This window comes from Sciurus vulgaris (assembly GCF_902686455.1).
Source record: "Sciurus vulgaris genome assembly, chromosome: 2".
Lineage (NCBI taxonomy): Eukaryota > Metazoa > Chordata > Mammalia > Rodentia > Sciuridae > Sciurus > Sciurus vulgaris.
Window position 1 is genome coordinate 70,552,637 of NC_136462.1, and position 25,620 is coordinate 70,578,256.

Genomic DNA, 25,620 nt, shown 5'->3' on the forward strand with positions numbered 1-25,620 from the left:
TTTCTGGGGAATCACCATACTGCTTTCCAGAGTTACCCAGCCCTATATTCTTAACTCAGTATTTAACCTAGGTATAATTGTTTCCATTATTTAAAAAAAAAAAAAAATGTTGAAACTAGGAGTCTTAGCTAATGTATGGCAGAAGGATTTAAATTTCATGTACCCTTGTCTTGTAGTGCAGTGTTCTTTCTGGACTGCTTATTTAGTATGACTGTTTTTTACATGTCTTCCAAAATTTTAGGAACACCTCATTCAGAGCTCTTGGAAGAAGTTGAATGTACTCCATCACCCCGATTAGCCCTCACTTTGAAAGTAACAGGTCTTGGAACAACTCGTGAAGTTGAATTACCACTCACCAATTTCAGATCAACCATCTTTTACTATGTTCAAAAATTACTTCAGTTGTCCTGTAATGGCAATGTGAAATCAGATAAACTTAGGCGTATTTGGGAGCCAACATACACGTAAGAGATTTTAACTTAATGTTTGAAAAGATATGTTTGTAGCATATGAGCCAAAAAGCATTGTATTTTTAATTTTTTTGGATTGTAGGAATAGGTGATTTGTTTCATTTTCTGTTGCAGTACAGAAACATAAGAGAGCATTTCTGTCTCCTGATATTGAAGTTTTAGAACTGGAAGGACCTTTAGAAATAATCAACCATTGTTTTTGGTGGGGGAGATGTGGGGATTTAACCCAGGGGCAGTTTACACTGAATTACATCTCCAGCCCTTTCATTGAGACAGGGTCTCTAAATTGCTTAGGGCCTCTCTAGGTAGCTGTGGCTGGCCTTGACCTTGCAATCCTCCTGCATCATCAAACCCAGCTAGACTAACTACATCGTAATTGTCGAGAGTGTCATTTGAACTCTTTGATAGAGATCGTGTATGAAGCACTATTTTCTCTTTTTTGGTAAATATATTTTTTTAGTCATCAGTGGATCTTTTGTTTAATTTTATTTATATGTGGTGCCGTGTATCAAAACCAGGGCCTCACGCATGCCAGGCAAGTGCTTTACCACTAAGTACAACTCCAGCCCTGAAGCACTATTTTCTATTAATTTTTTACTTTGGGGTTGTTCATTCATTTAACAGATAATTATCAGTGACCTGGGGCATATTTAACATTTTGTGCCTTAACTTTATTTTTTTTTTATTTATTTTTTTTTGTGGTGCTGGGGATTGAACTCAGGACCTTGTACTTGCAAGGCAAGCATTCTACCAACTGAGCTATCTCCCCAGCCCTGCCTTAACTTTCTTAACCTGTAAAATGAGACTCGTTATGAGGAGTGAGTTACTTAATATACCTCAAGTGTTTTCACCACTTTCCAATAAGTTTTGCCTATAAAATATTTCATAATATAACATAAACATTCAGTTGTTTTATTATCCTTATTATAACTTCATTTTTATTATTGTATCTTCTCATTTCTCTTAACATCACTGATAACCTTATATAATGTTCAATAAAAGTAATGTAGTTCTTTGGAGTTAGAACATAAGAATATCCTATCTTCTGATGCCTTTTATATATATGAACATAAGCTCTTCTTATTATTCTTAGCCTTTTTTTCCATGTAGACAAATAAAAACTATTTCTTATTCCCTTTTATTTTACAGTAGCTTGAACGTGATAACAGCTGCTATAGATCATTTCTTCATATCTTTAAAAGTTCTAAATTCGATGTCTGCTTTCTTTGCAATAATACTAATAGATTCAGAAATATGGTTTCTGTTACTTTCCCTTATGTTTAACAATTTATATTTTTCTTAAATATTCTTCAATTCAGTGTTTAATGCAAGCATGTCTAGTAAATGACATCATTCATTTACTTTTTTTTTTCATTTACTTTATAAAGTTTGATATTTGAATTAACTTGAATAATATCTTCATGTTTAGAATTATGTACAGAGAAATGAAGGATTCTGACAAAGAAAAGGAAAATGGGAAAATGGTAAGTTATTTTTAGAAAATGGGTCTTATACTTAGCTATTGAGTAATAAAAGAAAAATAACTAATACAGGGTTGCACTTGAACTTTTGAGGAAAAATTGACTAACAAGGAATCCTTTTAAGTGCATGATCTTAAAGCTACCTCATGTAATGCATGTGAAATATTATAGATTTTATAATTGGGAAAGGCCAACATTTGGTTTTTCCTATTGTAGGGTTGCTGGACTATAGAGCATGTGGAACAGTACCTTGGCACTGATGAATTACCAAAGAATGACTTGATAACCTACCTGCAGAAGAATGCAGATGCTGCTTTCCTGCGCCACTGGAAATTAACTGGCACTAATAAAAGTATTAGAAAAAACAGGAATTGTTCTCAGCTCATAGCTGCATATAAGGTATATATTGGCATTGAAAACACTATTTTCATTGGGAATGGCTTTGTGCTTCGTTTTGCAACTCTATAAGCTTAAGGGCTGGAGATGTAGCTTAATGGTAGAATGCTTACCTAGCATGTGCTAGGCCCTGGGTTCACTCTCCAGCATGGGGCTGAAGGTGGGACTTAAGGAAAGGGGGTGTGTTGAGACAATTAAAAAAAAAATGAATTCGAATTAACATTGTTAATGTGCCAATGCTAAAATTGCAACTATGGCTTGTGGCATTGGATCTGAGCACAAATTTTTAATCATGGTTTATAGTGGTTATATTTTGACAGTTTTAATGGTTTAGAATGCATTGGTTTTTGTTTTGTGACACTTTATTTCAAAAGAAGGTTATTCTTTGAAAATTCTAACCTTTTCAAAGTAATGCACATATGGACATATTGTTTTTGAAAATGTGATTAATGGCCAGTTTTGCTAATTGTTTTTTCAGGATTTTTGTGAGCATGGAACAAAGTCTGGATTAAACCAGGGGGCCATTTCTACACTTCAAAGCAGTGATATTCTTAATTTGACAAAAGAACAACCTCAGGCCAAAGCAGGCAATGGACAGAACTCTTGTGGAGTAGAAGATGTCCTTCAACTTCTACGTATTCTGTATATAGTTGCAAGTGACCCTTACTCAAGAATATCCCAAGAAGGTCTGTAAGAAGCCTTGTGTCATTTGATCACATTTTTAAAGCAATTTAGTTTTTATTTCATTAATTTTATTAATTAATTTTATAGATGGTGATGAACAGCCTCAGTTTACTTTTCCACCAGATGAATTTACTAGTAAAAAAATCACAACAAAAATTTTGCAGCAGATTGAGGTAATAAAGTTACATGGATGAACTATATTCTGTAACTCTTGGGCTTTTCATAGTATTCATTTTCCTTTGGTCCTTCACCACTATCCCTTTCCGCATGTTCAATAATTTGGGCCATTTGGTCTTTTATTCATTATTCATTGCATTTAAGAATTGGAATGCTTTTTTCCACTAAAACATTGTTATTTGTTAATTTGCAGGAGCCACTGGCATTGGCAAGTGGGGCTTTGCCAGACTGGTGTGAACAGTTAACCAGCAAGTGTCCTTTTCTAATACCATTTGAAACTAGACAGCTTTATTTCACATGTACAGCATTTGGTGCATCAAGGTAGGAAGTGCATCTATTTTTTAATTTAAAATTTTTATTTATTTATTTTTAACTGAAGGATATTTTACCACTGAGCTATATCCTTAGCCTTTTTTTTTCTTATTTTTTATTTTGAGACAGGTTCTTGCTGAGTTGCTTAGGGCCTTGCTAAGTTGCTTAGGCTGGCTTTGAACTTGGGTTCTTCCTGCCTCAGCCTTCTGTGTTGCTAGGATTACAGGTGTGTGCCACCCTGCCCAGTGGAAGTGCATCTTTTTTTTAAGAATAAAAATTTTAAAAGTTCCCAATGTATAAATATACTGTTAAGACTATGGAGAGAATGTATTATGTTGTAAATACATTCATTTAAAAATTTTTAAATGAATAAATTTAAATTTTTTAGTTATCATTTAAAATTTTTTTCTTTTCCAGCTGGATATATGCTTTGTTGGAGTAGTATGGATTGAATTAAATGTTTCCATCAAATAAGATTTACTGTACAGTTCTTCAGTATTTTACACAAATTATTTATTGTTAAATTTCCCAGCAATATCAAACCAGATGCTTGTAAACAACTTTGATAATATTTATCTTCCTTCTGACCATCATTTGTCTCTTACCGTTTTCTAATAAGCTGCATATTTTACTTAATTTTGTGTGTTTCCCTCCATTGGATCAGTTTCATGAAGACAGGAATTTCTGACTCTTTTGTTCATTCCCTAGCTAAGGTACCTAAAATGGTGTACAGAACACATCATGATAATGTTATGCAATATAATAGGTGTTCAATATTTTGTTGAATGACTGTGTACCCTAAGGAATCTGTCAAAGTAGGCATAAAATTATAATTTAAAATGTAGCTGTTTTCTTTGCTGATGTTATATTTTTCTATTGTTTAATACCATTTATAAAGCATAGAATTAGAGGTCTGTTATGATAAAGGGTATTGATTTTGATTTGTTTTTTAGGTGAGAAAATTAATTCTCAAAAGTACTTTTGAGATTACCAAAATAGTAGTCCCACACATGATAATAGAAACTTCATCTTCTTATTCCTAGAGGTTTTTTTCTCTTATCCTTGATGGATTGGTTAGCTCTGTCAAAAAGAAAATGTTTTACTATTATAATAACTATTTTGATGATGGTTTTTAGTTTGTATCATAGTAATAAATATAGCTTAACCACTTTTTAGTTTCTCTGATAGGAACTGCTTATCTATATTTTTGTGTATTATGTGGGTCTTGGACCATGGATCTTTATTTAATTGCTAAATTAATGATAGAAAATATAGACCCCAGTCTTTCTCAGTTTAAGACAGATTATAATGAAAGGAATTTTATATATTTTTATATTAAGAAAGGAAGCAATATAAAATTACTGTTTAAAGAAAATCATTTGAGCTGGGTATGGTGCTGCATGCCTGCAATCCCAGAAACTCGAGAGGTTGAGACAGGAGGATCATAAGTTCAAGGCCAGCCTCAGCAACTTAACGGGGCCCTGTCTCAAAATAAAAAATAAAAAGGAATGGGAATGTGGCTCAGTGGTTAAGTGCCCTGAATTCAATCCCTGGTACCAAAAGGGGGAGGGGGATCTCTTGACTAAATAATGTCTTTTAAAATTTCTTAAATCTTTGTAATCCGTCGTTGGTGTAATAGTACATGCATCTGTTAAAGTGTGCTACAATGACATTGGTGTTTCTATTTCAGAGCAATAGTGTGGTTACAAAACCGACGTGAAGCCACTGTGGAACGAACAAGGACCACGAGCAGTGTAAGGCGAGATGATCCTGGGGAGTTTAGAGTTGGTCGGCTCAAGCATGAAAGAGTCAAAGTTCCACGTGGTGAATCACTAATGGAATGGGCTGAGAATGTCATGCAAATACATGCAGATCGGAAATCCGTTCTTGAGGTATCCTCCTACTAAATAAGATTCTATTAGAGGAAAAGTAATGACACTTAGAAAACCAGCCAACCTTTCTCTTCCAGTGCATAAAAATATCAGATAAATATGAAGAGGAATTTCTCTCATCCATACAGAGGCTTTCTTTTCTGGTAGAGCATATTTCAAAAAGGATACTAGCCCAACTTTTCAGGGGTCAGGATCTTTTACACTTAAATTAGCAATAAACAATATTTTTGTTCTTTTGGTGGCAAAATCTGTTTGAAGGCTACTCGTCCATTTTATTTTATTTTTTCTTTCTTTTTCTTTTTTTAATGTGCTAGGGATTGAATCCAGGGTTACTCAGCCACTGAGCCATATCTCCAAATCCTTTTTATTTTGAGACAGGGTCTCACTAAGTTGCTGAGGCTGGCTTTGAACTTGTGATCCTCCTGCCTCAGCTCCCCAAGATGTTGGGATTATAGGTATGTGCCACCATGCCCAGCTTGTCTATTTCTTTAAAGATTGACTAAATAATAGTACTCACAAAGGATTCTTGATAGTCTAAATTTTACCTGTATATCAAGCTGTTCTATTAGGATAATCTACATTCTTAGAGTATGCAGTTTTGTAATATTGTTTCATGTAAATTGTGCTTGTTGTTATTGGTTTGTATTAAAAGATGTCACAGCAAATGGCAGTGTGAAATCAATATATACTAAAGAAATGCTATTGTGGACATTATTGATTATATCGCATACATAGAGTTTTCCTTATTTAAGGCACCATGGAAATCTCTCCCATTAGAGATGTGAATTAGCTGGTTTGCTTTTTTGTCTCCAAAACATGTACAAACTTCTTGACTTGCACTTTGCAAACAAATTTTCCTTGCCATTTATTATTCCTCCTACCTTTATGTTCTTGTCTAGGTCATCCTCAATTTTTTTCTTTTACTATGTGTTTTTATAAGAAGTTTAATTCATTTTTGGAGCAGGTAAAATATGGACAAAACCCTTTAAAGTGATTGCTTCAAGTTACAAAGAAGTGGAAGAGTTTAGTGTTGGTTGTCCCAAAGATAAATGTAAAAATATGTACACCATTATTTTCTTGAGCAAATTATTTAATCTCTTTGAGGTTTGGTTTCCTTTGGTTTCAGAAGCAGATAATTATTCTGCAGAGTTGTTACTGACAAGTAATTAATGTGTGAACAGTGTTCAGCCCAGTGCTTAACAGTGTTATGTGCATAATACCATACAACAAATGGCACTCTTCTCTTTAGAAAAACTAGAATAAAATCACTGTGTTGCTTTTAATGTACATATTCCTTTTGAGAAGAAAGTATAATATTGGATTATGTGTGACAAATTGGGGCAAGAATTGAATCACTGTTAAAAAAAATACTTGAGCTGGGCACAGTGGCGCACACCTATAATCCTAGCATCTTGGGAGGGAGGCAAAGGTAGGAAGATTGCAAGTTCAAAGCCAGCCTTAGCAATTTAGCAGGGCCCTAAGTAACATAGTGAGACCCTGCCTCAAAATAAAAAAGGATGGGGGTGTAGCTCAGTGGTTAAGCATCTCTGGGTTCAACCCCCAGCACCTAAGTAAATAAATAAATAAAATACTTTATATATTTACAAACATTTCTTCGTTCACATTTTAGGTTGAATTTTTAGGAGAAGAAGGAACTGGTTTGGGACCCACATTAGAGTTTTATGCTCTGGTGGCAGCAGAATTCCAGAGGACTGACCTGGGAGCTTGGCTTTGTGATGATAACTTTCCAGATGATGAATCTCGTCATGTAAGATTTATTTCCCATTTTGTGATTTGAATTGGGACTGTGCTTTTGAAATTTGTTAGAAATAGGTTGAACTTTCAGCACGTAAACTGGGATTTCTGGCTGTATTTTTATTACTGAATAATCTTGACATTATTAAAATTTCTAAAGGATAAAAATTCATCACTAAATGCTATTAATAAAATATGTATGTATGTTTAGATAACTAAATTCATGAAGAGGTTTAATGTTATGGATTTTTTTTTTCTTAGATAACAATGATAGACTTAGCTACTTTTAACCTTTAATTTATTTGCATTTTGCCCTCTAAAAAATTAGGTGTATCTTGGGGTGGACTGAAAACCCCCTGGATACTATGTGCAGAGATCAGTGGTGGACCTGTTCACAGCCCATTTCCACAAGATAAGTGATGAACTTGAAAGGATCACAAAACTCTTTCATTCCTTGGAATTTTCTTGGCCAAATGCATCAAGACAATAGACTTGTGGACTTACCTATTTCTAAACCTTTACTTAAACTTATGGATGGGTGACATTAAAAGCAATATGAGTAACACTGATTTATGAATCACGAGGGGTGCTAGAGACTTACACTGTACTGAAAGTCAGTCTGAAGCCTCCACAGAAGAAGGTCATGATTCACTCTCAGTAGGAAGCTTTGAAGAGGATTCAAAATCAGAATTTATTCTTGATCCCCCTAAACCCAAGCCCCCAGCTTGGTTTAACGGAATTTTAACTTGGGAAGACTTTGAACTAGTAAATCCACACAGAGCCAGATTTTTAAAAGAAATTAAAGACCTTGCTATCAAGAGACGCCAGATTTTAAGCAACAAAGGTCTGTCTGAAGATGAGAAGAACACAAAATTACAGGAACTAGTGCTGAAGAATCCAGCAGGTTCTGGGCCTCCACTTAGCATAGAGGATTTAGGGTAAGCTTTTTGTTACATTCTTCAATGTAATGAATGAATAAGTGCTAAAGCTTTTGTTTTTCTGTCCCATTGGTTTATAGTATATGAGTAAATAGTGTCAAAAACAGTAATAAGGGGTAGGAAATGCTGATTATCAATTTGAATCTCTTGACTTATTAATGATATATAAATAATATTCAGAATACAAATTTGTTAATATCAAATTTCTTTAAGATTATCTGACTTCTTTTTTTTTTTTCTTTCGTGGGTACTGGGGATTGAACCCAAGAGAGCTTTATCACTAAGCTACATCCTCAGCTCTTTTTAAAAATTTTGAGATAGGGTCTCGCTAATTGCGAAGACTGGCCTTGAATTTGGAGTCCTCCTGCCCTTAGCCTCCTGTGTAGCTGGGATTATAGGTGTTTACCACCACATTTATCAATTATCTGATTTTTTTTCAAATGTGTTAAGTTTGCAAAAAGTCCAGAGCCAACAGTATTTTGACAAATTCATCAACTAATATAAATAGCCTACTTGGCAAAGTTTAAAATAGTTTGGTTGGTATGTAAGCGTTATTATCAAGGGCTCTATCACTAAGTTAAATGCTACCGCTCCCTGCTGGCCCACTGGTTTTTGTGTACAGGATTTTGCATTAAGGGCTGGGGTTGTAGCTTGTTGCTTGCCTAACATGCAAAAGTCCCTGGGTTTGACTCTCAGTGTGGCTAAAAAATAAATCAGGCCTCATATCTAAGCTGGTGTACTGATTTTGTTGATGGAATAGGGACATTGTGGTTTTGGCAGCAGTGTTGTAAAATTAAATACTTAAAAATTAAATACAGTTGATGGATGTCAATTCATTTAATCCTTTTTTGTTCTCTCAGTTTAAATTTCCAGTTTTGCCCTTCTTCAAGAATATATGGTTTTTAACAGCTGTGGATCTCAAGCCAAGTGGTGAAGATGAGGTAAAGATTTTGCTCTTAATATAGTTCTATTCTCTTAACAAGATCAGTTGTATGAGGTGCTACTAAAATAGTTCTAGATATTAATAATATTGGCAAATTTTCCTTTGCAGATGATAACAATGGATAATGCAGAAGAATATGTGGATTTGATGTTTGACTTTTGTATGCATACAGGTATTCAGAAACAGATGGAAGCCTTTAGAGGTAATTTTAAAGGATAATAATCTATTTACTTTTACTTTAAGACAGTTGAAATTAAGACCAAGATGACTGAACTACTCTAGTTTCTGATCCAGATCGTTAGATCCTATAGAGTTCACAGAATAGGCTGGAACATTTCCAAAGTGTAGAATACCCCATACTTGCTCCTCTGAAGTAAGTAGGATCCACTTTTGGCCCTCATTTCTTCTTTTTGGTACCAAGGATTGAACTGAAGGGCACTTAACCACTGAGCCACATTCCCAGCCTGGTTATTGTTGTTTGTTTTTTTGAGATAGGATCTCACTAGGTTGCTGAGGCTGGCTTTGAACTTGTGATCCTTCTGCCTCAGCCTCCTGAGCTGCTGGGATTACAGGCATGTACCACCATGCCCCGCTTATTTCTTCCATCTCTAAGTAGACATCAGGTTGCATAATTCTACATTATACAATGGAAGATTTAAAACATGGATGATTTAAACCATGGAAGTTAAGTCACTTTTGAGAATGTGAACAAAGCTTTGACCACTTACATGGGTAGTTAAAAGAATTTCACTGTTGACCACAGCGACCAAATAGTCTCTGTCCATATTTATAATATTAAACAAAGATTCTATACTTAAAATCATAGCAGTTTTTATTTCAAGCTATTTTAATTAACATTTGTTTCTTCCAACATTCATGGATTTTTTCCTATCTTCTGTCCACTCAGTTGACAATAGGATGTTTGATTTGAAATTTGGTATTTTGATCAGGCCCACTCTCAAGACACCTTGTAATCCAAGGGACTCTGGAGGCTGAAGCAGGAGGATTCCCAAGTTCGAGGCCAGCCTCAACAACTTAGGCCTAAGCAACTTAGCGAGACTCTGTCTCAAAAATGAATGAATGAATGAATGAGGTTGGGGGTATAGATCAGTGATAAAGTATCCTTGTATTTAATCCCTAATACCAAAAGAGAGAGGTGCATATTAAGTATTTTGGTAAAAGTTAAGAAACTGAGCTGTTTTTTTTTTTGTTTTTGTTTTTGTTTTTACTTATGTATAATGTAGATGGGTTTAACAAAGTTTTTCCAATGGAGAAATTAAGTTCCTTCAGCCATGAAGAAGTCCAGATGATCCTTTGTGGAAATCAGTCACCATCCTGGGCAGCAGAGGATATTATCAATTACACTGAACCCAAGCTGGGCTATACACGTGATAGGTATGTGTTAATTTCTAATAATCTACAAAATTGTTTATATTTAAAAATACAAACTCACTAAAGAACTCTTAATGAATTACATTCATAAAATAAATGAGAAATTAGTGAGCATGTCAAGTTGCATATCCATCAATAAGGCTGAGTCCACTACAAGATAGTTGAATCATAAGTGATATTAAAATTCCTTTTCTCATTGTGCTTTATTTGTTCATTATTTTAAAAACTGATAAAATTGTAAAACCTTAGGCTGTATTGTATGTACACATAGAGAGCACAAATTGTATATACAGCTTAGAGAATTTTCATAACATGAGCATACCTGTGAAATTAGTACCCACCAAGAACTGTCAGAAGTCTTATTTTTCATCATATTCTCTTCTAGTAATTAAGTCATTAGCTGTTGATTAATTTTGCTTACTTTTGTACTTCAGTAAGTAAAATTATGTAGTCTATATTCTTTATGGTCTGGTTTCTTTTAACATGATTATGAAATTCATGTGGCATATACAGGTAATTCACTTCATTGATAGGTAGTATTTCATCATGTAATTCATCACAAAGTTAATTGATCATTTTACAGGAATGAAAATGGAATATTTCAAGCCCCCTTTGACAAATTTAGCCTTATTTGAATTATACAAGTGCATCTGGAGCTTTTTTGATATGCTGGCTTTATTACAATTTTAATCTTATATTTCATCAGTGTTTTATTTCTTATGTTTTATAAGTACAAGACAGCCTTTGAGAGACCGTCTTTGAGGTTTTAAAAGCTTATATCAGCTCATTTAATACTTATTCAAAAGTCTTTTCTTTTTGTGTGTGTGGTACTGGGGATTGAACCAGGGGTACTCTACTACTGGACAATATTCCCAGCCCTTTGAGACAGTGTCTTATTAAGTTGTCAAGGCTAGCCTTTACCTTGTGATTCTCCTTTCTCAGTTTCCCAAGCAGTATTCTTCTGACAAGCGGATTTTTTGAGGGGAGGGGATTAGGTTTTTCCTGCCTTATAAAGTAGTGGTAGTGTTTTTCATTTACATCTGCTATCAAGTCAACAAAACTATACTTTTTTTCTTTTAGCCCTGGTTTCCTGAGGTTTGTGAGGGTTTTATGTGGCATGTCTTCAGATGAAAGGAAAGCATTCCTGCAGTTTACCACTGGTTGTTCAACTTTGCCCCCAGGTGGACTGGCAAATCTGCATCCCAGGCTCACAGTTGTGCGCAAGGTACAAAAACTCTAGCTAGTGGGGAATCCAAATGGAATTTAGTTACATTAGGATTGAAAGAAAAAAACAGTTAAGCCTATGATCTTCTGATATTTTCACTTTCTTTATATAGGTTGATGCTACTGATGCAAGCTATCCATCAGTCAATACCTGTGTGCATTATCTTAAGTTGCCTGAATATTCTTCAGAAGAGATCATGAGGGAGCGCTTGCTTGCTGCTACAATGGAGAAAGGCTTTCATCTCAATTGAGTTTTGAAGTGCAATGGGAGACATCAGAGACTTTAAAAATACTAGTGAAGCCTCTTGTGTTTGTGTGCAGAGAAGTGTATGATCTTCCACGCTAGTGACATTTGCCTTTGTTTCCACCATTAAGGCTTTAAGAACATGTGGAATAAGTTCGTTAGCTGCTAATGATAAAACCAATCCTTTAACAACTCAGCCAGCAAGTACATAGCACAGAACACTGTGTTGCTTTACAAGGGCTTATGTGACTGGAATAAGGTGGTCCTACTTGACTGTTCCAAAGAGCAGCTTCTCAGATCTTCAGTGTTCCCTGGTAAATTTCTAACAGTGTATTTGTGTAAAGTTTGTCATTTCATACTCCATACACTACAATTGCCATCACTGATCCGTTTTGCTGGCTTTTAAGCTACTTGGTCAAAAATCCTGCTTCCTTAAAACATAGAGTTAATGAGCATCTCAAGCTTTTTCTTTTCCTTTTTAATGATGCCTGCACTATCAGAGTATTCTAGTGTTCTCTCTTTTTGTTTGGCATATAATCATGCACAACCTTTTTATTTCTTTGAGGTGGGAGTATATTTTTATTTCCTAAATGCCATACTATAAAGATCAAATTCTTAAGTGTGTATGTGCAGCTCAAAAATAAAGATATATTAAGGGGGGGGAAACACTGGTCTTAGGTGCAAGGCACACTTAAAGCAAGTTTTATGTTTGGTTGTATTTTCTTTGTATATTATATACATTTATTTAACTTGTTGCAGTTTGAAGTAAAAAATTTCCAAAATGTATGCTCAACAATAATCATTAAAATGTTTGCAGCGTACAAAACTGTGTCATGACTATTTCACTTCAGTCATTAGATCTAAGAGCTCATCTGGATACTGTCATTTTGGAGCACTCAAATTTAGTTTTTTTGAAATTATTACATGAAAAAATATACTTCTATACTAAATATACTTAACTTGAAAGACTGGAAGAAATATATATTCACATATTTGTGACCTACCTGTTGTGTTGTCTTAAAGTATTCTTCAGCCAGAAACGGCCAGTTATTTGTTACCTTTTTAAATAGCAGATCTGCTATTCATCTGTCTGCAGGGATATGGAAGTCTAAAATCAATGATTTTTAAATGCTGTGTCAGTATGAAAAGAAACAACCAGTATAATGCTGTTTCCTGGTTTTAGAGAAGGGGCCATATTTCCATTTTCCATACTCTTGTTGTTATCATATCTGTGCATCCTGGTGAAAGAAATGTCATTAGGCCTGATTCTTCCAAAAGGCCTGTTTTAAGGCACTAAAACCATATTTGAAATAACCCAATATTTACCTGTTTAAAAGATACATTACATTTTTATATTAGAGAGATCCTTCTATAGTTAATGATTTTGGTAGTCATCTTTCAGTATCTTCAGAGGATTGGTTGCAGGATATCTCATGGATCCCGAAATCTGAGCATGCTTAAATAAATCTATTATATAAAAGGATGTAGTACTTTTGATCCCCAGCACCAAAAAAAAAAAAAAAAAAAATAGGATGTAGTGCTTGCATATAAATGCATTTCCTCTGGTATATTTTAAATCATCTGTAGATTACTTACAATAACCTAATATGGTATAAATGCTATATAAACATTTGTTTTTGATAAGAAAAACAGTCTACATGTTCTGTACAGGTATACTTTTATCCTCCCTAATAATGTCACTCACTGTTGGTTGAATCCACAGATATGAAACTAATGGATATGAAGGGCCAACCATATTGTTTTTATTTGCTGCATGAGAATATTGTGATTGTATAATCAGAGGCAACATTTAAATATTCCATCTCAATGTCAGCTTCACAGATCCCTGTGAGTCTAAAAGTTAAAGTATAATAGCAACACTTAAATGTAAAACCTGTTTCAGTCCAAAAAAGTCGTGGTCATAGTTTATTCAATAAATTCTTGAATACATGACTAAACTTCTATATAGGGTTAGAATTGAAGTCTAGTGTATATGTGTAGTACTGCCATTATTTAAATCTCTAAAATATCTGTCAATTGTCAGCTTTTACTAAGATTGGCCTGGCAAAGGGCTTGGTAAGCTATGGCTTGCCACCCATTTTTATATGGCCTGAGAGCCATGTAACCATGAGAATGGTTTTAAATTTTTTAATTGGTTGAAGAAAATAAAAATTAATGAGTATTTTATGACATGAAATTTAAATTTCAGCATAGGTTTTATTAGAACAGTCATACTCATCCATTTATATACTACTTATGATTGCTTTTGTACACAGCAGCAGAGTGATGTAGTTAGCACAGACTTTATGGCTCACAAAGCCTAAAATATTTACTATATGTCCTTTTGCAGAAGTTTGCTAAGCCCTAATCTAGCAAGTACTACTGTAGGTAAATTGAGGAGTCTTATAAAATCAGTTACTAAATATTTATGAGTGTAAAAAGTGAAAGCATCTACCTGAAGTTAGATGATTTCATAGCCTATAAGTAAAATAGTCACATTACAGTTTATTTTCAATGAGTCAAGTATTGTGAGGCATCATCTACTGGGGTCTTCAAATACAACGGAAGTTCTTGAGTATTTTTTTACTGTGATATCTACCTAATATTTTTTGAGCTTATTCTCTCAAGGTGCTAAAATCTGTGCCAAGATGTAATTCAAGTACTATTTTGGTGTGACCCAAAAATTAATTTTGTTCACTCCCTAGCTGCTTCTGGTGTACCAGTTTCAGCACTTACCTGAATGCGCTGCTGATTAAGTGCTTACCAACTAGGACAGTGTTTCCCAACTAATATGTCTCAGAAAGACCTCCAGAGCACTTAGATTGATGTAGATGGGCTTTCCCCAGACATTAGCAACTTAATACAAAGCTGGATCTTTACACACATACAGCTTATTATTCCCACACTCCATAAACTTTCCCTTTGCTTTCCTGAATGAGTCCAGAGCAACTTAGGTTTGCCTTGGGAGTCCACTATGACTAGCTTCCTAGGTCTTTGTTGATGAAAACTGACATACGTACTTAGACTTTTAGAAAAGAATAAAGAACTTTAAGCTTCCTCATTCCCTCCTCAGACATACTCAAAAGAGAAAACAGCATAGCATTGCATGGTCAGTCCCTAGAATGTTCTTTTATGTCCTCTTCTGGAGAACTGAGTGTTGTAGTTGAAAGAACTCTTGAAACATTACATAGGGGGTATTTTAATGTATTTCTACAATTGCACCTGTTCTCTCACTCCTACATTGTGTGTGTGTGTGTGTGTGTGTGTGTGTGCTTTTAACAAAGATGGTTCCATATATTTCACTATTGCCTCAGTGATGAAAGTGTATCAAAGGTTTCTGAGGCTACAGGACATTGTTCTATAGGACTTAGTATTTTGCTTCTAGATATTGTAGGAGGAGCTAAAGGAATAAGAATTTCATGCCAACCTGAATAGAGCTGTTCTCTTGCATTTTATTTTTAAATTTAGTTCAAGTAAATTTTATTAACAAGCTTATTTATAAGAAAAACCCTTTAAAATGTGGTATAAATGATAGGTGTAAGGGCTCTCTTTTAATGTTTCAATAGTAACATTACAGAGTTAATTATATGATGACATTGTAATTGCTAATTGCCCTAAAAGTTGGAATCAAAGGCTTTTATGAACTGAAAGTAAAATTTTAATTCTGGGATCTTCTTTAGATATGTATTATAGTAAAGTTTATTAAAAAGCAAATTTTATTAAGATTTTTTTAAGGAAAATAAGACCATCCAGAAGACTATTTTAATCAAAATGCCATGTGTTTAAGTCAATTTGAAAATTTTATTGGCGAATAGACAACTGCCACACATCCTTCCCACCACCATCCTACTAGTCCTGAATTTAATTTGCAAAGGGAAGCAGAAACCAAAAAGGATTTCTTAGGTACTTGACAAAACTGAAGAAGTGGGAAAAAATATGTTTACAGTTACTGAAAATAAAACGTCTCAGTTAAGAAAAAATTTTTCTTTGTATATATTTAAAAATAGCTTTATTTTCCATTTAGGAACTGTGGAAATAGTTACTTATAATGTTTGGGAGGGTACCCCATTTTGTAATAGGTGGTCTTCCAGATTCTTTTCAAAGGGTGTTCACATTTCCTATAAATCGATGCTGTTTGGCAGAGCCTTCTATTCAGCTTTCTGACATCTTATCAAGAATTTGTAGAGGGGCAAGAATTCTTGCCCGATTAGTTTCCACAATGCAGCCGTTTAACACCATCTCATCCAAAATGATGTGTACTTTATCCAAATTAAACATTATCTAGGGTCATATTAAGGAAATTAATTTTAGAGTTATAAAGATGTCAACATTCAATAAATAACCTATAGCTTAGCCTGGAATTTCCCCAATGTAAAATAATACTAACATGAAGTTTCTTTGTAAATAATTTCTGAAATTAAAATTGGTATTGGTGTTTGAAATTACTACGTTGGTGTACATGTACCCACCTTTCACCTTGGCTAGGCTACCAGTATAAGTTAGGCATAGAAATGAAACAACTAACACTTTTTAGCCAAAGGGAGAAAATCTATTAAGAGCTAGAGAACAAAAGCAAGTAACATTTGCAAAGAGAATGACCCTAGTTAGGAGCAAAATCTTTTGGGACAGTAATAACAATAGCAGTGGTCTGTTAAACATTCGTTTATGTTCCAGGCATTGTGTTGAGTGCTTTTCATGTATCAGCATATTCACATTTTATCCAGGAGCAAACAGCTTAAAGTCATTGTCCAAAGATACGACTAGTAAATGTCCAGAGTTGGAATGACATGGTTGAATGTACCTGAATTTTACACTTTTATTATTTTAGTACAAGGATTGAACCCAGTGGTGCTTAACTGAGCTACATCCTGAGCCCTTTTTGTTTATTTTGAGACAGGTTCTCACTAAGTTAAAGGTCTTGCTAAGTTGCTGAGGCTGGACTTGAACTTGCTATCCTCCTGCCTCAGCCTCAGGAGTCCTTGGGATTACAGACATGCACCATCATGCCCACCCAGCCAGTTTTACACTTGAATATGTGGCATTTCCACTTTAAAGAGATCTATTTAAAAGAAAAAAAAAAAAAAACCCAGCTCCTTTCATTGTATTTATTTTTTTATGTGGTGCTGAGAATCCAGTGCCTCACACATGCTAGGCAAGGGCTCTACCACTGAGCTATAACCCTAGCCCTGAACAGCTCCTTCAAATAGACAAACTTCAACAAACAAGTGATTAAATGAACTAGGGAAGTTCATAATTAATTGGTGAATCTTATACCAACTCGTTATTATAGGGATATTATCTTCCATAACCTTTCAGTTATCACCTGATTTTTTAAAAACAATTCCAGTTGTTCAAAGTTATATTTACTTAGTGACGTACATCCACAAAGAATGGAACAAACTGTGAATGACTTTTAGGTTTCTATTAGACTGTGTTAATATCTCATCAAGCTCTGTCCTTTAGCAGAATAAACTTGTTGATGGGAACTGTCCTTAAGTGACCCAGAAAAAAAAAAAAAAAAAAAAAAGCTTTACTCTGATCTACCTATTAATAATATCTTCCAATTATGTAGTTGATTGCTTTTCCCATGGCCAAACTGGGACTGGAATGAATGCTAGGCCCTTGACTCAAACCTGTTCACCAGATTCAGAAGCCAGAACTTACAAACTAAGACAAAGTGGGAATTACAGTCAGGTAGTTTTTTTTTTTTTTTTTTTAAGCAGTTGAGCCAGGCATGGTGGCTCAAGGGCCTTGTACTCCCAGCTACTCTGGAGGTTGAAGAAAGAGGATCCAAATTCCAAGCCAGCCTTAACAATTTAGTGAGACCCTGTCTCAAAAAAGGGTCAGAAATGTAGCTTAGTGGAAGAGTACTTACTTGTCTTGCATACAAAAGGCCCTGGGTTCAATCCCCAGTGTGGGACTGCAGTTGGGGCAGAAATAGAACAGCACAGGTGGCTGCCTAAATAAAGGTGTGCAGAACCCCCTGTTGTATTCACTGAGGGCAATGGAAGTGCCTTTGAAAATGGCAACTTTTCCAAAAAGATTTTCTTTTGAGTTAGAAAGAAATGTAATTTCAATCTGTTTGAATTGGTTCAGGGATCAAGCTGCTCTAAGGACTGCTCCTTCTTCGGTAAGCAGAAGATGTGCAATTCAGATGTCCCCTTGGGCAAATGTCCAATTGTTTTGAAATTCACATCAGAATTTACTTACTGCTGAAATCATATCAATCACTGACAGCCCCACACTGTAAGGACAAGGTCCTTCAGCTAAGTCTGAATTTCCCAACATTCTAGAAACATCAGTTACTCAGATCATACTGTGGGCATGTGATTGCCGCTCTGTGTATCTAGCTCAAACCCTAATAATCATGCAGCTGCTGGTACCATATAGGGAAACTACAGACCAAATCCAATGTAAGCTGAAGACCTGGAAGCTGATTTTCCCCCTTGGAATCATGTGACTCCTTTAAGGACCCAGCTATTGTTCACATGTTGATTTGGTTTATGAGCAACTTGTACATGCTGGTAAAGCCAAGATTAATGACTTTTGGGCCATACGCCAGGTGAGCAGGGACCAAAAAATACCCTAAATTCCAAACCTCATGACAATAAATAGGCAAACACACTTCAACCCTGACATTTGGAATAGGAAGAAGCAAGAAAGGACTAGTCTGTGGATCTCTTAATGTAGTGAGCTAAGAAAGACTACGGAAAGAGGAACTTACCTTCAGGCCATATTGAACTTGACTAACTCTAAAGATTCAAGGAAACTTATTTCTTTCCTGGGTCTCATGGAGGTGACGTGAACTAGAAACAACTTCCTAAAGAGCACAGTCACTAACCTCACACTTTAACCTTGAAACCTTAAAGAGCTTTTTCTGAATCTCTGTAACGTGCATTAGAGCTAAACATCTATCTAGTCCTTTGTAAGATTAGGGCCGCTTGAAATCAGCTTTTTAATGAAAGTGACTGAATTTTTTATAGGTCTTAGCTTGGAATTGTGATCTCTGGATCATAAAACACTTTTATAACATGGTATTTTAATACTATGGTGGTTTAGATATCTTTTAATAAGTGAGAAAACTGAGCAACATGAACTCATGAAACCTTCAAAGCAATTCCAAGAGCCAACCTAAGAAATGAAATTTTCCAACTCTAGACTTTGGGTTCAGGTCCCTTGGCTTCTCACTTGCTTTTTTTTTTTTTTTTTTTTTAAGAGTCTAGCTAGGCAGAGTTATTTAATAAGTAGGGTAGGAGAAAACCTTGCCACGTTTATACTTTAATTCAATTTTCCATGAAAGTAGAAAAGCTGTCAAAGGCCACTGTTTTCATGTTTCCCACAAAAAGGCAAACACCATAGAATACTATCATGAGGTTCATAACAGTCCTGGAGACTTTCCTTGTAGCAGGGTCTTCTGTTCACTTTTAGGCTTCTTACCATTTTTTGTTAACAAGGCCACTGAAAAATAATGTATCCTTTTTAGAATGTATCTTTTCTCAAAGTATGTTTTCTTTAAAGACCCATTCATCTTCTGAGAAGAGCACTCTGGTGTAATTTTGCTTAATAAGTTCATACAGGTTTATGTAAAATTAAATATGAAAGACAGCTCTGGGCTAAATGAGCCTGTTGTTTTTTTTTTCCTATTTCTTCTTAAAACTTGTTGTCACTAATCTTGACTAAAATAGAATCTAGAACCACAAAACAAAAAGTGGGGTCCAGAAGAAGGGAATGGTGGAGATGGTAGCAGATGGATATGATACCTAGAGGGCTCAGAACACATTTAAAGGAAATAGGTGACTATGGTTAGTAGTAGCTGGAAACGCTCATAAAATAGCATTTTTGTATCTGTAACACTCATATCCCCTTCCCAGGACAATGTCTGGCTTCCTTGGGGACTGTTCATATCTGAGACTTGCATCACTCACAACAGGACTGGCTATAACTCAGGCTAGAGAAGGTCCTGGTCCCTTATCCCTCAGTACCTGTCTTTCCCCAAGATGGTTGGCTGCACACCTTCCCTCAGGCTCAGGAGCCAGATCTCATCTTTGTAACCTGACTTCAAATTTACATATTTTTAAAAGAAAAAGGTGCCAGCATATGTGAAGCCCTGCTTAGAAACCTCAGAATGTGAACTTCACTTTAGGATGAGTTAGCAAGACATACCTTTTTACTTTTTTGGGTACTGGAGATCGAACCTGGAGGTGCTTAACTACTAAGCCCCATTCCCAGCCTTTTTTATTTTTTATTTTGAGATAGTCTTGCTAAGTTGCTTAAGGCCTCGATAAGTTGCTGAGGTTGGCTTTGAACTTGTGATCCTCCTGTCTCATCTTCCCCAATTGCTAGGATTACAAGCATGTACTACCACACCTGGCTAAGACATACTCTTTTTTTTTCTTGGGGGCGAGGGGGTACTAGGGATTAAACTCAAGCACACTTGACCACTGAGCCATATCCCCAGCCCTATTTTGTATTTTATTTAGAGACAGGGTCTCACTGAGTTGCTTAGCACCTCGCTTTTGCTGAGGCTGGCTTTGAACTCGAAATTCTGCCTAGTCTCCTGAGTCACTGGGATTACAGGTATGAGCCACCCCGCCTGGCAAGACATACTTTTTCCCCCCTGTATGTATATTTTTAATTGACACATAAGATCATACATATTTATAGATTACAATATGATCTTTCAATACATGTTTATAATGTATAATGATCAGATTCTATTAGATTTCCTTATTGTTACCAATGGAATAGTGTAAATTGGTATCTCATTATGGTCCTGATTTGAGTTACAATGACTATTAGTTAACCAGTTATTTTTTCATAAAATTAAAATTCTGGAACATTTACATAATTCTTCCAAAGACATACTCTCAATAAGACATTCGCAGATACTATAAACTTGTTCATCTTTTTTTTTTTTAAATCAGGGATTGAACCCGGGGCACTTAACCACTGAGCCACATCTCCAGCCCTTTTTTATATTTTACTTAGAGACAAGGTCTCACTGAGTTGCTTAGGGCCTCACTAAATTGCTGAGGCTGGCTTTGAACTCGCAATCCTCCTGTCTTAGCCTCCCAAGCTGCTGGGATTATAGGCAAGTGCTACCATACCTGGCAAGATTATTCATCTTTCTGACTCCTCCAACCAGACATGTTTCTCTTATTCACAAAGCTCTGATAACACCAAGGCAACATAACAAGAGGTACTTTACAAATGTTGCCTTAGAGACTAAATTTCCACAGTTAACTTCAGATGATTAGTAATTTAAAAAAAAAATCAAATTTAGTTGGGCATAGTGACTCCTGCCTGAAGTCTCAGCACTCTGGAGGCTGAGGAGGGAGAATCACTTGAGTCTAGGAGTTCAAGGCAGCCTGGGCAACACAGGGAAACCCTATCTCACAAAAACAAACAAACAAACAAAAAAACTTTATTGAATTTACAACCCTTTAGTCAAGCACCCTGAAAACCCAGAAACTGTTCCAACTCTGCCCTGTAGTAACTCTCTGGAGTGAGGACAAAAGAGAACTTCTTCCTCTAAAAAGTGAGGCTTAACATAATTTTGTATTCTTTCAACTCCAAAGTACTCAGCTCCTGACTTTAACCTTTGGAGGAGGGGACTGGTTCATTCCTTTCTGGTAATACCAAGCCATTCTTGAAGTAGTCATATGCTGTAGCATACATCAAAAGAAATCCTTTTGTAATAACTTCATTATCATTCTAACTTAGAGAACTGCAGAGAATTTCAGTTCAGTGAGAAGCTGTCCCTTCACTGTGGGATGGCTTCCTTGCAGAATGTTTTGATCTTTTGGCTTTTATTTCTATTGCCCCTAGTTTGAATAAGTACTTTTGCAATTTCCCATTACATTAGGTTGAGATGGTCTCCAGTGGAGAGACCACTGGTTTCTGGACCTCTATATGTGAAACTTTCAGAAGTCCTGATCAGGGCCTACCTGCAAATCTGGGTGGTGCCAATCACTGTTGCCTGCATGCTCTCTTCAAGGAGCACCTTGCAAGATGCTGGTTGAGGCACAGGGCATGGAGCACTGAGGTCCTTCCCTACACCTTGACCCATAGCAGCCATAAACAGGATGAAGCAGGCTGCTTTCATATCGCCCACAGGAGCTTTAGGGTTCTAGAATCAATTATTCACCTTTTGGGCTTTAAGGTTTATAAAATAAAAACAAATATTCTAAAATGTTTTTCAAGAGAGAATTACATTGTGGAATTGTACAGTGGCACATGTCTATAATCCCAGCAACTCGAAAGTTTAAGACCAGCTCAGCAACTTAGTGAGACCATCTCAAAATAAAAAATAAAAAGGGCTGGGGATATAACTCAATGGTAAAGCAACCCAAGTTCAATTCTAGGCCTATCCTATATTTGTGTAGTAGAGGGGGCACAACAGCATGCATAGGGATGCTAGTCTGCTTCTCTTCCTATGCATGCATGTGGGACATCCCAGTTACCCTGCCTGAATACTTCTGTGTTATTCTTGCTCCCAATCTGGGGGCTGGGATAGGAGAGAGGCTTCCACAGGCCCTACTAGCAAGCTCTGGAATGTCTGGCACCTGAAGACAGAAAGTGGTGGGGGGAAGACCTTTAGGATTCAGGTCAGCATCTACCCACCATGGAGAGGGGGTTGCTGCTAAAGTAGAGCAGAATGGACCCAAGGTGGTTGCCTAGGTCAAAAGGCATATAAATGTGTTCCATTCCAGCCCAAACAAAGCAAGTCAGCAAATATCAAAAAGGCTATTGAGGCTTTCTGTACCTTCATATGTACAATAAGTGATCACTGAATTGAGGAGGCATTGATACATTTCCCAGACAGTGCTGGTCACTGGTGCCATCCTGTGACCATGTAGCAGAGGGAAGGAAGATAGACCCATTCTTTTGGTTATGAATTGCCCGGAGAAAAGCAAGCCTTCTGGGAATGCAGAGCATACACACTGGCGGAGTCTCATCAGTTAGTTCCTAAACAAACCAATCTTAGTTCATGAAATCTGAAGTCTTGAAAAAATCTATCATGCTATGAGATGGTGTGAACTTAGCTGTAGAAATGAGGCCTCTTGAGTCTTCAGGCAGCAGTCCAGTGCAGGAAGGGACTGTGAAGAGTGCAGGAGCTTGATCACAGTTGTGAATGATTTAGGTCATTGCTGTGCTTGGTCCCCAGGGGGCAATCTGCCCCACCTGACACTATGCACCGGAGGGTTCCACTTACTGGGATGGAAGGGTTTTCAACAAGCCAGATTTTCTGTCCTGATTTCTTGTGTTTGGGTCATTTCTTTTTTAAATCCCATCTGTCTTGTTCTGTAATGTTAGTTTTACTAGAATTAGAACAAGCCCATACTAGAGAGAAATGGTGTACTCTATTTCTCAAAGTCCAACCATGCGGGCTCTGAGAAACTTCCCTGTCCTTATCGGATAGAAAAGTTTCTGGAGAAAAAGACTGAGTAAGGGGTGTTTTGGGAATTTCATGAGGTTTTTACTTCCCTCTCCTTTTGCTGTACCAAACTGAGCCTTAAATCATGTCTTTTCTAGGTGTGCTGATAAGGAAGGTTTTCTTAAGTCTGAGCAAACAGAGGGCATGTGTTCTGTGTGTTGGGAAAACTAGTTCTTGATTGCAATTATGGCAGTTGCTTGTTTTCATCTTTCAATCCCAAAGTCTGGGAGAGCAGACCTGACAAAGATAGCTGCTCCAGTATGTCCTGCCTACATGCTAAAAAAAGATGATCAGAATGTGTGGCCCTCACTGGAGGGAGCAGGAACCTATAGCTGAGCCTCTACAAGGTTCCCCTCTGTTTCTGTCATGTACTGGTCTGCAGAAGTCCTCCTGGACAAAAGAACTATGTAGCAAGAAGAGGAAACTCATGGGTTTTGAATTTTTTTTTTTTTAATAAGGCTAAGAGTGGCAACCTATTACAAAGGTCATAGAAGAGAGGTGCCAATGACAGTAAAAAACTTGGTCAGAGAGAAAGGGTGGGCAAAAATAAAACCATGTAAAATGAAGGGAAAAGATACAAATTGTGTCTTGGTGGGAAAATTAAATTCAAACTAAAATGCTGGAGGTCATTACACAGATATCTATCAGACAACAGCAGAATACAAAGACAAGAACACCTGTCTCTACTTACAATAAAAATCTAGTTAATGTATGACACATCAACACAATTAATCCAACTATACTACATATTCTGTTACATCTGATTCACTTTAATTTTCTGGGTATCTGGGCTTGTAAGACTTCCTGTTCTACGTGTGACATTATTCAGCTCATTTACCTGGACTCATGGAAATTCCAGATTCCAGGTGAGAGGCTGCTAAAGTTCTTCTGCAAAGTTCTCTCATTTTGAGATGAGGGGTTGTGTGCTTTGTCTAATACATACAGTGACTTAGTGCCAACGTGAAAAGTGGATCTTGAGTTTCTACGCTCCTAGCAAAGTGCCTATTAGCCCTAGCCATCTTCCTGATTTTTAAATCTTTTTTTTTTTTAACTCCCCTGTACAAGTAGGAACAGAGTTATCTTGAATTGCTTTAAACAGCCTAGTTAAGATAGAGTTTTACATGCTGAATAAAAATATAGACATACTTCCAGATCTTGGGTCTCCTAGGTCAAAGGGATCATAGATTTAGGTCACTCACCACCAGAGGGCACTCAGTTTTTCCCAGTTTCCCAAATTCTGCCGGCAAATGCATTTTATCAACAGGGTATTTCCTAGCATAGTTACAGGTAAATGGTCATTTCCCCATAATATCGAGCTGATGTAAACATAGTGGTTCTTGGCATAGGTGTCTAATTTGTATAGATAGAGAAGATACACATATACAAACATAGGAATATATGCATGCACATAAACATTAGTTATAATTAATATGTATTTGTTATATGCTATATTTTAATAAACATCATAATTAATGTTACTATTTTAGATTCAAGTTTGATGGATTTTCAAAGGACTTCTTTATCACTTTGAAGTAGTAGGCAGAGTTTTGAAGTAAAGAAATTAAATTCAGAGTCAATATTCCTCTGGAGCACTCACACAAAGCCTAGTGGGCTCCTGCCAAATTTGTAGGCTATAGTATTCTAAGCAAATCATGTTTGTTCTTGGAGTCCTTGGGCACTTCTGATTTAAAAGAAAGAAAAGGGGAAATTTATCTGCTATAAAAGGAATACAAGCCAGGCAATTTCTTTAACCCTCCATTTTATCAACCCTGAAGGCTTTCTGATCATGAGGGGATTTCTAGAGATTTATACTTAGAGCCCTGAAAATCCCTTCTCTTTGAGAAGACAAAGCACTTTCTGACTATTATACATTTTGAACAAGCCTATTCCATATGCTTAAAAGAAGTTAAATTAATATACAATAGTTATTATTAACAAATGCCATAACATTGCCCTGTCTGGGAAAAAAAAGAATCTTAAAAAAAATCGTGAGGCTGGGGTTGTGACTCAGCAGAAGCGCTTACCTGGCATGCATGAGGCACTGGGTTCAATCCTTAGCACCACTTTATTATTTAAAATGAATAAATTAAAAAAATGTTCTTTGCAAAAAAGGGTGGAGAAGGATTATGGCAAACACCTGCACCTCTGGCTGTCCTGTCAGTTACTGATGTCAGACATTCTGGATTCTGTTGAACTGTTTTCCTGCCCATTGGCCCTTCTGCTTTGTCAAATACTGTGGAAAACAGTATTGAAAAAGGATACATCTAGTTCACTC

At 36.1% G+C, this 25,620-nt stretch overlaps 2 protein-coding genes across 3 annotated transcripts in view; one reads left to right on the plus strand and one right to left on the minus strand.

Annotated features, from left to right (window-relative positions):
• Positions 1-12,734, plus strand: part of HECTD1 (HECT domain E3 ubiquitin protein ligase 1) — a 90,158-nt gene extending 77,424 nt beyond the window's left edge. Inside the window, 21 exon segments of the mRNA XM_079127242.1 lie at positions 242-464; positions 1,900-1,954; positions 2,168-2,350; positions 2,826-3,033; positions 3,119-3,204; positions 3,402-3,529; positions 5,211-5,412; positions 7,043-7,180; positions 7,496-7,513; positions 7,517-7,616; positions 7,619-7,642; positions 7,645-7,699; positions 7,701-7,731; positions 7,733-7,747; positions 7,750-8,105; positions 8,966-9,008; positions 9,011-9,046; positions 9,157-9,250; positions 10,293-10,443; positions 11,521-11,665; positions 11,778-12,734. Of these exon segments, the coding sequence (XP_078983368.1) occupies positions 242-464; positions 1,900-1,954; positions 2,168-2,350; positions 2,826-3,033; positions 3,119-3,204; positions 3,402-3,529; positions 5,211-5,412; positions 7,043-7,180; positions 7,496-7,513; positions 7,517-7,616; positions 7,619-7,642; positions 7,645-7,699; positions 7,701-7,731; positions 7,733-7,747; positions 7,750-8,105; positions 8,966-9,008; positions 9,011-9,046; positions 9,157-9,250; positions 10,293-10,443; positions 11,521-11,665; positions 11,778-11,915 (2,429 nt within the window). The 3' untranslated portion in view covers positions 11,916-12,734.
• A 2,480-nt stretch (positions 12,735-15,214) lies between these two features.
• AP4S1 (adaptor related protein complex 4 subunit sigma 1) overlaps positions 15,215-25,620 on the minus strand; it is a 35,260-nt gene continuing 24,854 nt past the window's right edge. The window contains exon 5 of one of the 2 annotated variants that reach the window (XM_079127239.1): positions 15,215-16,189. In XM_079127239.1, coding sequence (XP_078983365.1) covers positions 16,061-16,189 — 129 coding nt within the window. In that variant the 3' untranslated portion in view covers positions 15,215-16,060. Of the gene's footprint in view, positions 16,190-24,324; position 25,620 lie in introns of those variants that run through there. The other variant, XM_079127241.1, reaches the window with a different exon arrangement.